The sequence below is a fragment of the Aotus nancymaae genome, unplaced genomic scaffold (assembly GCF_030222135.1).
Source record: "Aotus nancymaae isolate 86718 unplaced genomic scaffold, 86718_ANA_hifiasm-v0.15.2.pri h1tg000012l, whole genome shotgun sequence".
Classification (NCBI taxonomy): domain Eukaryota; kingdom Metazoa; phylum Chordata; class Mammalia; order Primates; family Aotidae; genus Aotus; species Aotus nancymaae.
Window position 1 is genome coordinate 48,878,445 of NW_026988423.1, and position 15,713 is coordinate 48,894,157.

Below are 15,713 nucleotides of genomic sequence, written 5' to 3' on the forward strand. Positions count from 1 at the left end.
TCCACCCACCTTACAGATGGGAAAAGCCCAGTGTCCAACCCACTCGTGCCCTGAGGTGTGACCCAAAGATGCAAACCAGCCGTCCGCCTTCCTCTGCACCAGGAAGGGAAGCGGATTAGAGCCATGAGTGGGCCCTTAAATCTCCAGGATTAACTCGAGCAGAGAGGAGCTTAGCAGGTGGCCAAGAAGTGACCATCCCGCCTCGTGTCTGTGTCTTTCCCTCAGGGTCAGCGGCCCAGGCCAGCGGCCCCGGGGCCAGCCGCGATGTCGTCCACCGTGAACAACGGGGCGGCCAGCATGCCGTCCCCACCCGACGCCGCGAATGGCTTCCCGCAGCCCGGCGCCTCCTCGGGGGCCTGGCCGCGGGCGGAGGAGGAGCTGCGCGCCGCGGAGCCGGGCCTGGTGAAGCGCGCGCACCGCGAGATCCTGGACCACGAGCGCAAGCGACGCGTGGAGCTCAAGTGCATGGAGCTGCAGGAGATGATGGAGGAGCAGGGGTGAGCGAGCCGCGGGGCGGGGCGGTGGGCGGGGCGAGGGTGGGAGAAGGGAGTGATGCCGGTTGTGGGCGTGGCGAACGCCGTGGGCGGGAAGAAGGGCGGGGCTAGGGTGTATTAGGGCGGAGTCAGGCGACTGTGGGGACCCAGGAGCTTAGGTCAGACCAGAGGCCAGAGTCCAGACCAGTTGGGATGAATCTATTGCAAGTCCAGCTCCTCTTTCATTTACGTATTAAGTTGTTGCGAATATAATGTTGGTTTTTGCTATTAAAAGTAATGGTTTCCTTCATGAGCTCTTGAAAAAAAAAAAAAGTAATGGCAAAACTGGTCGGGCACACTGGCTCATGCCTGTAATTCCAGCACTTTGAAAGGCTGAGGCAAGCAGATTATTTGAGGTCAGGAGTTCGAGACCAGCCTGGCCAACATGGTGAAACCCCGACTCTATGAAAAATACAAAAAAGTCCGGGCGAGGTGGCTCACGCCTGTAATCCCAGCAGGTTGGGAGGTCGAGGCAGGTGGATCACTTGAGGTCAGGAGTTTGAGATCAGTCTGGCAAACATGGCGAAACCCCATCTCTACTAAAAATATAAAAATTAGCCAGGCGTGGTAGCACGTGCCTATAATCCCAGCTACTCTGGAAGCTGAGGCAGGAGAATCGCTTGAACCCGGGAGATGGAGGTTGCAGTGAACCGAGATGGCACCACTGCACTACAGCCTGGGCGACAGAGCGAGGCACCGTCTCAAAAAGAAAAAGAAAGAAAGAAAGAAACTAGTGGGCTAGCTGCTGAAGGAGTCAGCCAGGAGCAGGGACTGCCCGTCAGACTTGCACTGTCAGTGAGCTGAGAAATCAGAAACTCCCTGCACAGGGGGGCTGAAGCCTGGAGCCACATGGGGTCAGACACGGCCTGTGTCCTGCGGTCCGTCCAAGCCACACCTTTGACTGTTCACCCCAGACCTCCTGGGCTCCCTTAGACAGGGGCCACCATCTCTGAAGAGCTCAGGAAAACCCTCAGGCTCAGACAGACAGTGACTTGCTGAAGGCCATCTGGAAGGTGGGGGGCCAAGGTAGAGCCGGGATCAAGAGTCCCACTGGCTGCCAGACAGGTCTGCTTCTTGGAAGAAGAAGGGGACATGGGAACCTGGTGCTCACCTTGCCCAGAGGACCACGTAAGGAGGAGGAGGCCCCTTGCAGAGAGGGATAGATGGATGGATAGCAGGGTGCTGAGGACACACAGAAAAGAGACTCCAGCTGGTGGGGGAACACGTTGATGAGCTGCGGGTAGTAGGTATGGGAAGAGGGAATGAGACCCCAAAGGGCAGGGGCAAGAAGGGGTGAGGTGGGGGGCATCTCCTATGGTAAGAACTCCAATCCCCAAATTAAATCTGCAAATCCAGCCAGGCGTGGTGGCTCACGCCTGTAATCCCAGCGCTTTGGGAGGCCAAGGCAGGCGGATCACTTGAGGTCAGGAGTTCGAGACCAGCCTGGCCAACATGATGAAAACCCATCTCTACTAAAAATACAAAAAATACAAAAAAAAAAATTAGCAGAACATGGAGTCAGGCACCTGTGATCCCAGCTACTCGGGAAGCTGAGGCAGGAGAATTGCTTGAACCTGGAAGGCAGAGGTTGCAGTGACTCGAGATTGTGCCACTGGACTCCAGCCTGGGCGACAGAGCGAGACTTCATCTCAAAACCAAAACCAAAACCAAACAAACAAAACCTGCAAATTCTGCCAAATTTTGTCTGGTGAGTCAAGGAGGGAGGGGATGTGGGCAGAGGACAAGAGGGTTGACAGGGACAGGCAAAGTGTCCCCTGCACTTTCCTGCTCCTCCTCCTCCCGGAACCCCACCCCTTGATGAACCCATCTCCATCCTGAGCCCCTCTCCCTTCACTAAGCCCCCTCCTCTTCTCTGTACTTTCCCATCCTGAAAGCCCTCCCCATCAAAGACCCCCACCCTTTCAAAAAACCCTCCCTTACTGAGCCCCTCCCCAAGCAAAAGTCGATGTCATTTGGCCACATCCTGGGTGTTAGACTCCCAGCATCAAAGATCCCTGCCTCCCTGGGAAGCACCCACTATGTCCCCACCTGCTCAGTGAGGGCCCTTCCCCTACCCAAGCTCTCACTTCAGGTGGTCCTTATCCTGGAACGACCCCCAAAAACCAGATCTTGATTGACCATTCCCCCTGGCCTCCCCATCCTCAGCAGGCATTTGATCATTGCAGGAACAGGCATTCTGAGACCCCCAAATCCAGGCTTCTGGTCCTATCTTGACCTTGAATAAGCCTCGGTGTATTCACCTGGAAAATAGGGGCACCGTGTTCTGGAGCTGTTCTGAGAGTCCTCGGTCAAAGACACGCATGAGACTGCCCAGCCCCCAGCCAGTCCTCGCAAAGTGCTCAATAAACACTAGGCGCCCCTGCTCTTTTATCAAATCGAGTCATTAATATCCATATCTAGAAACACTGGTTCGGTGGCGTTTATTTACTGGGTTCTCAGGCATTTGACAAATATTCCCATCAATCACAGGAACACACACTCTTTGGCCCCATTAAAAAGCAATCCTTTTTCTTAATATTTATGACTGGCTGGCTAATCCACTGGTGATTGATGGCGTACTTGGAGTCACCTTCCCAGACAGCCTTGGCTTACAGTCTGCAATCACTGCAGGGCGGGATGGAGCCCCCAGCCTTTCTGATGTGATGCCCCCACCACGGACCCCAGCATCCTCCCTGCCACCCTATTTATCTTCTTCCCATGCCTTTTTTTTTTTTTTTTTTTTGAGATGGCGTCTCACTCAGTTGCCCAGGCTGGAGTACAGTAACACGATATCTGCTTACTGCAACTCCTGCCTCCCAGGTTCAAGTGATTCTCCTGCCTCAGCCTCCCGAGTGTAAGGCCGGTTGCCTCTCCGGGAGCTCGGACGCGCACACACCCCCCACGCGCCCGCCCACTTTTCCGAAAGCTCGGACATGCTCGGGCATGTTTCCTTCTCCCTTTCTCGCACAGCCTGGCTTTCCCTTAAAGAGCCCAGTATGCAAGCGGGGTCTTGTGATTCTAGTCAATGGCAGCCAAGTCTTTCTAGCCAATAGCAGCCGAGTAATTCTAACCAATAGCAGCCAAGTCCTGTATGCAAACAAAGGCTTGTAACCTTACCCAATAGCAGTCCTGCTCTCCCACAACCAATCGAGCTACTTCACTCCCTATAAAACCCCACGTCTGAGAAGAATCTGCGTGACTTCTCCAGCCCTTCCTGCCGGATGGCAGCGTCTCGCCCGGGAGCCTGAATAAACCCTTCACATTGGATCTTCTTGTGCTGGCCTCAGTTTCTTCCTTTTAAACTCGGCAAGAACCTGAGAACAAACCTTACACTGAGTAGCTAAAAAATTATCCAGCTAATTTTTGTATTTTTTTTTTTTTTTTTAGATGGAGTCTCGGTCTGTAGCCCAGGCTGGAGTGCAGTGGCGTGATCTCAGCTCACTGCAACTTCCATCTCCTGGATTCAAGCGATTCTCCTGCCTCAGCCTCCCCAAGTAGCTGGGACTACAGGCGCCAGCCACCACACCCAGCTAATTTTTGTATTTTTAGTAGAGACCGGGTTTCACCATGTTGGCCAGGATGGTCCTGATCTCTTGATGTCGAGATCCACCCACGTTGGCCTCCCAAAGTGCTGGGATTACAGGCATGAGCCACCGCACCCGGCCCAACTTTTGTATTTTTAGTAGAGATGGGGTTTCACCATGTTGGCCAGGCTAGTCTCAAACTCCTGACCTCAAGTGAGTCACCCACCTTGGCCACCCAAAGTGCTGTGATTACAGGCGTGAGCCACTGTGCCCAGGTGCCATACCTCTTCTTGTGAGGACTTGGGTGAGGTGACAGAGCACAGCTCCGTCCCTAACTAGGCTTGGAGCTTTGAGCCCTCCCCCTCCCTGTTCTGTTTGCTCATCTGTAAAATGGGAATCAAAAGGCTACCATCCCAGGCGTTGTGGCTCATGCCTGTAATCCCAGCACTTTGGGAGGCTGAGGAGGGAGGATCACTTGAGCCCAAGAGTTTGAGACCAGCCTGGGCAATGTAGTGAACCCCCCGTCCCCCATATCTACAAAAATTTTTTTAATTAGGCCAGGTATGGTGGCTCACACCTGTAATCCCAGCACTTTGGAAGGCTGAGGTGGGCAGATCATGAGGTCCAGAGATCAAGACCATCCTGGCCAACATGGAGAAAGCCCATCTCTACTACAAAGACAAAAATTAGTTGGGCATGGTGGTGCACACCTGTAGTCCTAGCTACTTGGGAGGCTGAGGCAGGAGAATGACTGGAACACGGGAGGCGGAGGTTGCAGTGAGCCGAGATTGCGCCACTGCACTCCAGCCTGGGTGACAGAGCGAGACTCAGTCTCAAAAAAAAAAATTTAAATTAGCGAGGTGTGGTGGCACATGCCTGTGGTCTCAGCTACTCAGAAGGCTGAGGTGAGAAGATTACTTAAGCCTGAGAAGTAGAGGCTGCAGCGAGCTATGATGGCACCTCTGCACTCCAGACTCGGGGGGCAGAGCAAGATTCCATCTGAAAAACAAAAACAAAAATGAAACAAAACAAAAAGTCACCATCTGGCCTAATGCAGGAGCTCACACCTGTAATCCCAGTACTTTGAGAGGCCAAGACAGGAGGTTTCCTTGAGGCCAGGAGATCTGGGCAACATAGGAAGGCCCTGTCTCTACCACCAAAAAAAATAATTAATTAATTAGCTGGGCATAGCGGCACATGCCTGTAATCCCAGCACTTTGGGAGGCCAGCGTGGGAGAATCACTTGAGGCCAAGAGTTTGAGACTAGCCTGTGTAATATAGCAAGACTCCATCTCTATTTTAAAAAATTAAAAAATAGGCCAGGAGCAGTGACTCACGCCTGTAATCCCCGCACTTTGGGAGGCTAAGGTGGGTGGATCACAAGATCAGGAGTTCAAGACCATCCCGGCCAACGTGGTGAATCACAAGGTCAAGAGATCAAGACCATCCTAGCCAACATGGTGAAACCCTGTCTCTACTAAAAATACAAAAATTAGCTGAGCACGGTGGTGTGCACCTGTAGTCCCAGCTACTTTGGAGGCTGAGGTGAGAGAATCGCTTAAACCCAAGAGGCAGAGGTTACAGTGAGCCGAGATAGCGCCATTGCACTCCAGCCTGGTGACAGAGCGAGACTCTGTCTCAAAAAAAAAAAAAAAAAAAAAAAATGTAATACACATAGTAGTCGTACATATTTATAGGGTACATGAGATGTTTTGATACAGGCATGCAATGTGAAATAGGCCCATCATGGAGAATGGGGTATCCATCCCATCAAGCATTTATCCTTTGAGTTACAAATAATCCAATTTATATTCTTTAAGTTATTCAAAAATATACAATTAAGTTATTATTGACTGCAGTCACCCTTTTGGGCTGTCAAATAGTAGGTCTTTTTTTTTTTCAGATGGAGTCTCTCTCTGTCGCAGGCTGGAGTGCTGGCACAATCTAGGCTCACTGCAATCTCTGCTTCCCCAGTTCAAGCAATTCTCCTGCCTCAGCCTCCCTAGTAGCTGGGACTACAGGCATGTGCCACCACACTCAGCTAATTTTTTGTATTTTTGGTAGAGACGCAGTTTCACCATGTTGACCAGGCTGGTCTCAAACTCCTGACCTCAGGTGATCCGCCTGCCTTGGCCTCCCAAGGTTGCTGGGATTATAGGTGTGAGCCACCATGCCTGGCCAGTAGGTCTTATTCATTCTATTTTTTGTATCCATTAACCATCCCTACCTCCCCCTCACCATGGTCTCTGTCCAAGACAATGACCTGCAGCCCAGGGAGGACAGAGAGAAAGGTTCAGGACAAATAAGCCTTAGTTGTTAACATTTATTGGGCACCTACTGTATGCCAGGCACTGTGCAAAGTGCTGTAAGCACGTCACCTCTATGAATCCTCTGACAATCTTGAAAGGCAGGTCATGTTCCCATTTCACAGTTGTAGAAGCTAAGGCTAGAAAACTTAGGCCAGGCACAGTGGCTCACATCGTTAATTCCAGCACTTTGGGAGGCTGAGGGGGGTGGATCACGAGGTCAGGAGTTCAAGACCAGCCTGGCCAACATGATGAAACCCCATCTCTACTTAAAAAATACAAAAAATGGCCGGGCGCGGTGGCTCAAGCCTGTAATCCCAGCACTTTGGGAGGCCGAGGCGGGTGGATCACGAGGTCAAGAGATCGAGACCATCCTGGTCAACATGGTGAAACCCCGTCTCTACTAATACAGAAAATTAGCTGGGCATGGTGGCGCGTGCCTGTAATCCCAGCTACTCAGGAGGCTGAGGCAGGAGAATTGCCTGAACCCAGGAGGCGGAGGTTGCGGTGAGCCGAGATCGCGCCATTGCACTCCAGCCTGGGTAACGAGAGCAAAACTCCGTCTCAAAAAAAAAAAAAAAAAAAAAAAAAAATACAAAAAATTAGCCGGGTGTCATGGTAGGAACCTGTAATCCCAGCTACTCAGGAGACTGAGGCAGAGAATTGCTTGAACCCAGGAGGCGGAGGTTGCAGTGAGCTGAGATCACGCCACTGCACTCTAGACTGGGCAGCAGAGTAAGACTCTATCTCAAAAAACAAAAAGAAAGAAAAGTTGTATAGTGTCCAGGTGCGGTGGCTCACACCTGTAATCCCGGCACTTTGGGAGGCCGAGGCGGGTGGATCACCTGAGGTCAGGAGTTCAAGACCAGCCTGGCCCACATAGTGAAACCCTATCCGTACTAAAAATACAAAAATTAGCCTGTTGTGGTGGTGCATGCCTGTAATCCCAGCTATTTGGGTGGCTGAGGCAGGAGAATCGCTTGAACCCAGGAGGCAGAGGTTGCGATGAGCTGAGATCGCACGATTGCACTCCAGCCTGGGTGACAGAGTGAGACTCCATCTCAAAAAAAGAAAAAAAAAACCCACGAAAATAAAATAAAAGTCGCCGGGCGCGGTGGCTCACGCCTGTAATCCCAGCACTCTGGGAGGCCGAGGCGGGTGGATCATGAGGTCAAGAGATCCAGACCATCCTGGTCAACATGGTGAAACCCCGTCTCTACTAAAAATACAAAAAATTAGCTGGGCACGGTGGTTCATGCCTGTAATCCCAGCTACTCAGGAGGCTGAGGCAGGAGAAGTGCCTGAACCCAGGAGGCAGAGGTGGCAGTGAGCCAAGATCGCGCCATTGCACTCCAGCCTGGGTAACAAAAGCGAAACTCCGTCTCAAAAAAAAAAATTAAAATAAAATAAAAGTTGTATAGTGTACACAAGTGTATGTAAGTGTTGGGTTGAATCAACTCAGAGGCCTGGGGAGGGTCCCACCATGCCCCAGGGCATCTTGCTGGGGTGAGAAGCTGGGGACCCAGGGGTGACATCTGGCTACTGGACAAACAGGCCTCAAGTGTGACCACCACCTCTGAGCATCCCCTGCCCTCATATTTTTCTAGGTCATCCCTCTTAGCTGAGCCATGGGGGCCAGTGATGAAAAGGAGAGAGCAAAGAGTGCAGCAGTCCTGTTTTTGAATCCTGGCACCTCCCATTGCCCAGCTCTGTGAGGTTGGGCAAGTCAATTCACTTTGCCTTAGCTTCTCCATCTGTGAAATGGGAATGTGACCTGCCTTTCGAGGTTGTCAGAGGATCCCTTCAGTAACAGCTGCTGGACACCTGCTGTGTGCCAGGCACAGGGCAAGGGCTGCGTGATCAAAGGCCTCCAGGGGCAGTGTGGACATAAGCTGGAGAGACCCCAGAGGAACGGGGAGGTCAGGTAGCGGCTGTCACAGAGGAGCAGTGAGAGCGAATGACCACTGACCCCAGAAGTGGGAACAGGGATGAGGAGTAGATAACTGGACTTTGGGGGCCGGGCACGGTGCCTCAAGCCTGTAATCCCAGCACTTTGGGAGGCCGGGGCAGGTGGATCATGAGGTCAAGAGATCGAGACCATCCTGGTCAACATGGTGAAACCCCATCTCTACTAAAAATACAAAAATTAGCCAGGTGTGTTGGCAGACGCCTGTAGTCCCAGCTACTCGGGAGGCTGAGGTAGGAGACTCGCTTGAACCCAGGAGGCGGAGGTTGCAGTGAGCTGAGACCGTGCCACTGCACTCCAGCCTGGCGACAGAGTGAGAATCTGTCTCAAAAAAAAAAACAAAAGATAACTAGACTTTGGTCTCTAGCCTGAGACTGGACTTAGGGAAATAGGGAGAAGGAGAGGGGAGTAGAGAAGTCAGGGGCTTCCATTTGAGGCCCAGACTTCAGCTACCCCCCTACCCCAAGCCAGCAGCAGAGAGAAGCATTGAAACTACCCCTTACCCCCCGATCACCCCCCACAAGCCACCTGGCAGCCTCACTCTTGCAGAAATTGGGGTGCTTTGCAGACCTCCCATGGCTGTATGAGGATCAGATGTCACAGAGGCCAGGAAGGCAGAAAAGGCCGTGTATGTCTCAAAGCCAGAATTCTCACTCTTCCCCTAAAATTCTAAAAAGAGCGACTGCAGTCTGGATATGGGAGGGAGGCCTGCCCTGGGGGTTCAGCCTTACCTGAGGAGTGAGGGGGTCATCTCTCCCCACCTCTGGGAATAAGTTTTCTTTTGTCTGTGTACAATGTTTTGTTGTTGTTACTTGTTTGTTTGTCTTTTGAGAGGAGTCTCTGGGTCAGCCAGGCTGGTGTGCAGTGGCGTGGTCTCGGCTCATGGCAACCTCTGCCTCCCTGGTTCAAGTGATTCTCCTGCCTCAGCCTCCCGAGTCACTGGGACTACAGTTGCCTGACACCACGCCTGGCTAATTTTTGCATTTTTAGTAGAGACAGGGTTTGCCATGCTGGCCAGGCTGGTCTTGAACTCCTGAGCTCAGGTGATCTGCCTGCCTCAGACACCCAAAGTGCTGGGATTACAGGCGTGAGCCACCGCGACTGGCCAGGTTTGTGTACAATGAACTTGAGCTTCCTCAGTGCTGAAGGCCTGGCTTGGTCTGTTATCTTGGACAGGTTATTGCAAGCCAGAGTGTGCAGTCGTGACCCAGGAGTGTGGTGGGAGGGCTGGGCTGGGTGGGGAACAGAAAAGAGGGAACCAAAATCAGGAGACCAGCCCCTTCACCCTCTTTGTGCCACTGCAGGTATTCGGAGGAGGAGATCCGGCAGAAAGTGGGGACATTCCGGCAGATGCTGATGGAGAAGGAGGGAGTGCTCACCAGGGAGGATCGACCTGGGGGCCACATGTGAGTGCTTACCTATCTGGGGATGGGGGAGAGGGGGTGCAGGCTTAGGCAGCAGCTGGGTACCAGAGGGGCCCATCCAGGTGCTCCCTCGGGTGGCTTGGTCTGGTTGGAGCTTAGGTGAGAGGGTGGAGAGGAATAAGAGAAGGAGGAGGAGAGGTCATGGACTCTGCCCACTGGAAACGCTGGCCTGGCCCAGGGACACCTGGACATCACCAAGGGCCTCCTCCTACCCACCCTAGGTCCTACCTATGGCTCAGCAGTGGGAGGGGTGGGGGAGGCAGCCCAGGTCTCAGCTCAGGGAATTCTGAACTGCAAATAGGAAGACCTAGGATATGCCCTAACCCCAGCATTGTCTCTGGCCAACAATGTGACCCCAGGCAAGCTCCAATAATTCCCTCCTATAGAAATGAAATTCAGGCCAGGCACAGTGGCTCACGCCTATAATCACAGAACTTTAGGAGATCAAGGTGGTCTGATCATGAGGTCAAGAGATCAAGATCATCCATCTGGGCCAGCATGGTGAAACCCTGTCTCTACTAAAAATACAAAAATTAGCTGGGCATAGTGGCACGTGCCTGTAGTCCCAGCTACTTGGGAGGCTGAGGCAGGAGAATCACTTGAACCCAGGAGGTGGAGGTTGCAGTGAGCCAAGATTGCACCACTGCACTCCAGCCTTGCAACAAAGCAAAACTCCATCTCAAAAAAAAAAAAAAAGCCTGGCCAACATGGGGAAAACCCATCTCTACTAAAAATACAAAACTTAGCCAGGTGTGGTGGTGCATGCCTGTAATCCCAGCTACTCAGGTGGCTGAGGCAGGAGAATCGTTTGAACCCGGAAGGCGAAGGTTGCAGTGAGCCGAGATCCTACCACTGCAATCCAGCCTGGTCAACAGAGTGAGACTCCATCTCAAAAAGTAGAATAGAATAATAGAATAGAATAGAATAGAATAGAATAGAATAGAATAGAATTGAATTGAATTGAATTGAATTGAATTGAATTGAATTGAATTGAATTGAATTCGGAGTAAGCACATTCTGGGAAGTAAGAACTCACACACCAAATGCCACTGCTACCATGACCAATGGCTTGGTGGATAAAGAGGGTGTAGGGCCGGGCGCAGTGGCACATGCCTGTAATCCCAGTACTTTGAGAGGCCAAGGCGAGAGGATTACTTGAGCTCAGGAGTTCGAGACCAGCCTGAGCAGCATGGGAATATTAGTCGGGTGTGGTGTCATGGGCCTGTAATCCTAGCTACTCAGAAGGCTGAGGCACGAGAATCACTTGAACCTGGGAAGTGGAGGTTGCCTTCAACTGTGCCCCTGCACTCCAGCCTGGGCGACAGAGCGAGACTCTGTCTCATAAAAAAAGGGTGTAGGGTTTTGTTGAGGTCACGCCTCTGCAGCCTGTCAGAGAATAGGAGAAACACCGGTTTGCTGTGGGCCTTTGGGTGGGCCTTAAATCAAACAGGCAAGTTATGGCAAGGCAAATATTGTCTCAGATCAGAGGCGAACTGTGAACCACTTGAAGCCATACAAACAATGGAGGCGGCTGCATTGCGAGGGTGGGAACAGCCTGTGCCTGTGAGTGTCCAGCCATGCCTGGCCGAGCTCCATGCCTGGCAGGCGCCGTGTGCTCAGGGAGTGATGCTGAATCCACTCAGATGGGCCTTCCCTGTTCACCTTCAGTTTCCCTGCCCAGCACCAACATCTCGTGCTTCTCTTCCTAAAAGTGAAACTCAGGCTGGTGAGAAGCCAGGCTAAACACTACTGGTCATTTCTTTAAGAGTAGGGCCAGGCTGGGTGCAGCAATGGCTCATGCCTGTAATCTCAGCACTTTGAGAGGCTAAGGCAGAAGGATCACTGGAGGTCAAGAGTTCGAGGTCAGCCTGGCCAACATGGTGAAACCCTGTCTCTACTAAAAATACAAAAATTAACCAGGCCTTATGGCGAGTGCCTATGATCCCAGACACTCGGGAGGCTGAGGCAGGAGAATCGCTTGAACCCGGGAGGTGGAGGTTGTCGTGAGCTGAGATCATGCCATTGCATTCTAGCCTGGGAGACAGAGCAAGACTCTGTCTCAAAAAAAAAAAAAAAAAAAATTAACTGGGCATTGTGCCACATGCCTGTAATCCCAGCCACTTGGGAGGCTGAGGCATGAGAATCACTTGAATCCAGGAGGCGGAGGTTGCAGTGAGCTGATATCCCATCACTGCAATTCAGCCTGGGCGACAGAGTGAGACTCCATCTCAAAAAATAATAATAATAAAAATAATGTTAGCCTACATGCAGGAATGGATAAAGGTCTCTTAAAGAAAAATAGTTAGTTATGTTCATTCATTTGCTATTCTGCTATCCCAGCAGCACCTTCTGAGTGATTCTCCTGTTGTAGTCATATTTATTTATTTTTATTTTTTATTTTTTTATTTTTATTTTTTTAATTGAGATGGAGTCTCACTCTGTCACCCAGGCTGGAGTGCAGTGACGCAATCTCAGCTCACTGCAACCTCCACCTCTCAGGTTCAAGCAATTCCCCTGCCTCAGCCTCCCGAGTAGCTGGGATTACAGACGTGCACCACTGCACCCAGCTAATTTTTGTATTTATTTATTTATCGAGACAGGGTCTTGGCCGGGCACTGTGGCTCACATCTGTAATCCCAGCATTTTGGGAGGCCGAGGCGGGTGGATCACTTGAGGTCAGGAGTTCGAGATCAGCCTGGCCAACATGGTGAAATCCCATCTCTAAAAAAAAAAGAGAGAGAGACAGGGTCTTGCTCTATCACCCAGGCTGGAAGGCAGTGGCGCGATAGCTCACTGCAACCTCCAACTCTTGGGTTCAAGTGATTCTCTTGCCTCAGCCTCCCAAGAAGCTGGGATTACAGGCACATGCCACCATGGCCTAGCTACTTTTTATATTTTTAGTAGAGATGGGGTTTTACCACATTTGCCAGGGTAGTCTTGAACTCCTGACCTCAGGTGATTCACCTGCCTTGGCCTCCCAAAGTTCTGGGATTATAGGTGTGGGCCACCACGCCCAGCTGTAGTCCTCATAAAGGCTGGCAGCATTGTAGGAACAGACCTCAATGGGCAGTGGGGAAACCCTTCTTGGAGACTTTCTGTATTGCTGGGTAGTCAGGGGTGAAATATTTCTCACCTCATCCCACTTAATCCTCATCTTTCCAGCCAGAGTAGGAGCGAAACAGAAACAGAGACAGGCTCCAGCCTGGGTGACAGAACCAGACTCCGGCTCATAAATAAATAAATAAATAAATAGGCCGGGCGAGGTGGCTCACACCTGTCATCCCAGCACTTTGGGAGGCCGAGGCGAGTGGATCACTTGAGCTCAGGCGTTCGAGACCAGTCTGGGCAACATGGCGAAACCCCAGTTCTACTAAAAATACAAAAATTAGCTGGGCATGGTGGCGGGCACCTGTAATCCCAGCTACTGGGGAAGCTGAGGCAGGAGAATCGCTTGAACCCAGGAGGCGGAGATTGCAGTGAGCCAAGATTGTGCCACTGCACTCCAGCCTGGGCGACAAGAGCAAAACTCTGTCTCAATAAATAAATAAATAATAAATGATGAAATGAGATAAATACATGTAAAGTGCTCAGAATTGTACCTGGCACCTGGTTAGTACTGACCATAATATGCACCATGTCACAGTGTTGCCCCACAGTCTGAGAAGTGAAGGAAGAAGGTCGAGACCTGATTTATCCCTGTTTCTGTCATCGCTGCCCCCCAGGGCCCCTGGCAGGCCTGGATGAGTGATAAGCAGAGAGGGCGGACCCTTTGCCTGGACTCCCCACCCTCCTCCCACATCTGGGTCCTTTCATCTGTCAATTGGCCATTGTGCTCCTGACTAATGGGAAACAGGACCAGTTAATTAGTGAAAGCTCTGACGGGAGGAAGAGCTTGCAGCGCAGTCTTTACCCGGGGCAGAGCCCCGCCCATGGCGGTCAGCCCAATGCCCATCCTCTGTGGGGCTGTTCCCCTTGTCTGTCCCTTTGTAGCAGACTCTGTCTGGGTGCACTTTGATCAGCTCTGTGGGGCTCGGTTTGTTTTCACAGGAGGGTAAAACTTCCCCTGCCTACTCCCAATACATGATCAGGAGTAACCTAGTTAGAAAACATGAATTTAAGGCTGGGCACGGTGGCTCACACCTGTAATCCCAGCACTTTGGGAGGCCGAGGTGGGCAGATCATGAGGTCAGGAGTTTGAGACCAGCCTGGCCAACATGATGAAACCCCGTCTCTACTAAAAATACAAAAAATTAGCCGGGCATGGTGGTGCACACTTGCATTCCCAGCTACTAAAACTGGGAGGCTGAAGCGGGAGAATCCCTTGAACCCGGTGGTGGAGGTTGCAGTGAGCCGAGATCATGCAATCGCATTCCAGCCTTGGTGACAGAGTGAGACTCTGTCTCAAACTCTAAATAAAAACAAAAATAAATTTAAAAAAAAACATAAAAAACAGGCTGGTCGTGGTGGCTCACATCTGTAATCCAAGCACTTTGGAGGCCAAGGCGGGTGGATCACCTGAGGTCGGGAGTTCAAGACCAGCCTGACCAACATGGTGAAACCCTGTCTTAAAAAATATATATATAGGCCAGGCGCGGTGGCTCACGTCTGTAATCCAGCACTTTGGGAGGCGGAGGCGGGTGGATCACGAGGTCAAGAGATCCAGACCATCCTGGTCAACATGGTGAAACCCCGTCTCTACTAAAAATACAAAAAAAATTAGCTGGGCATGGTGGCGCATGCCTGTAATCCCAGCTACTCAGGAGGCTGAGGCAGGAGAATTGCCTGAACCCAGGAGGCGGAGGTTGCGGTGAGCCGAGATCGCGCCATTGCACTCCAGCCTGGGTAACAAGAGCGAAACTCCGTCTCAAAAAAAAAAAGGCCGGGCATGGTGGCTCATACCTGTAATCCTAGCACTTTGGGAGGCCAAGGCAAGAGGATTTCTTGAGCAAGCCAGGAGGTCAAGACCAGCCTGGGCAACATTGTGAGACCCCATTTCTACAAAAAAAAAATTTCTGATAGTTGGGAGTGCTGGTGTGCTCCTGTAGTCCTAGCTACTCTCAAGGGTGGAGCAGAAGGATCACCTGAGGCCAGAAGTTCAAGGCTGCAGTGAGCTGTGATCGCACCACTGCACTCCAGCCTGGGCGACAGAGCAAGAGTCTGTTTCAAAAAATAAAATAAATAAAATAAAAATGTTAAAAAAAAAAAAGAAAGAAAAGAAACTGTACAGCACCTATGACCTCGGTAAATTCTCCCAGCAGCCCTGGAATGGAGTTATCACTCTCACCTTCAGGAAGAGGCACAAAGAGGGACACGACAGGCCCCAGGTCACAGGATGACTCAGGACAGTGCAGGATGAGCACTTGTCTGGAGCTTCAAAGCTCAAGCTCTTGCCTCGAGCCCAGCTACCTCTAAAAAAGAAGCAGCGCTCTGAGAAGAGCCTGCAGGGAGGTGACATCTGTGACAGGGGCTGGCTGAGGCTCCGGGAGCAGAGACAGGAGGCGGCTGGTCCCTGCTGAGCAAAAAGGAGAGCTCTGTAAGATGGATAGGGAATATCAGAGGCCCCCACCCTCTGCCACCAGGCTTGATTGATGTTGAGCACAGTCCTGCTGCAGAGATGAGCAGCGGGGCCCCCTGGAGGCTGCAGAGGGGAGGATGAGGAGAGGCTGTGAATATTTCAGCCACAGAGGCAGGGTTGAAGGAAAGGAGAGGAAAGGGAGCAGGGAGGCACTCATCCAGCTGGAGGGGGCTCAGGGACTAGGACACCCAGGTGAGGAAAGACCCACAGCAGTGAGCCAGGGCTCAAGTAGGGCGGGGCTAGGCCAGGAAGAAGGGGCTCTTTTAGAAATTAGGGTTCAGGTGGGGCGAGGTGGCTCATGCCTGTAATCTCAGCACTTTGGGAGGCCAAGGTAGGCAGATCACTTGAGGCCAGGAGTTCGAGACCAGCCTGGCCAACGTGAAAT

The 15,713-nt window shown here is 51.8% G+C and overlaps 1 protein-coding gene across 2 annotated transcripts in view; it reads left to right on the forward strand.

Annotated features, from left to right (window-relative positions):
- Positions 1-264: 264 nt before the first annotated feature.
- Positions 265-15,713, forward strand: part of SRRM3 (serine/arginine repetitive matrix 3) — a 45,309-nt gene continuing 29,860 nt past the window's right edge. For both annotated transcript variants that reach the window (XM_064375690.1, XM_064375691.1), the window contains exons 1-2: positions 265-497; positions 9,634-9,735. In XM_064375690.1, the coding sequence (XP_064231760.1) occupies positions 265-497; positions 9,634-9,735 (335 nt within the window). The remainder of the gene's footprint in view (positions 498-9,633; positions 9,736-15,713) is intronic.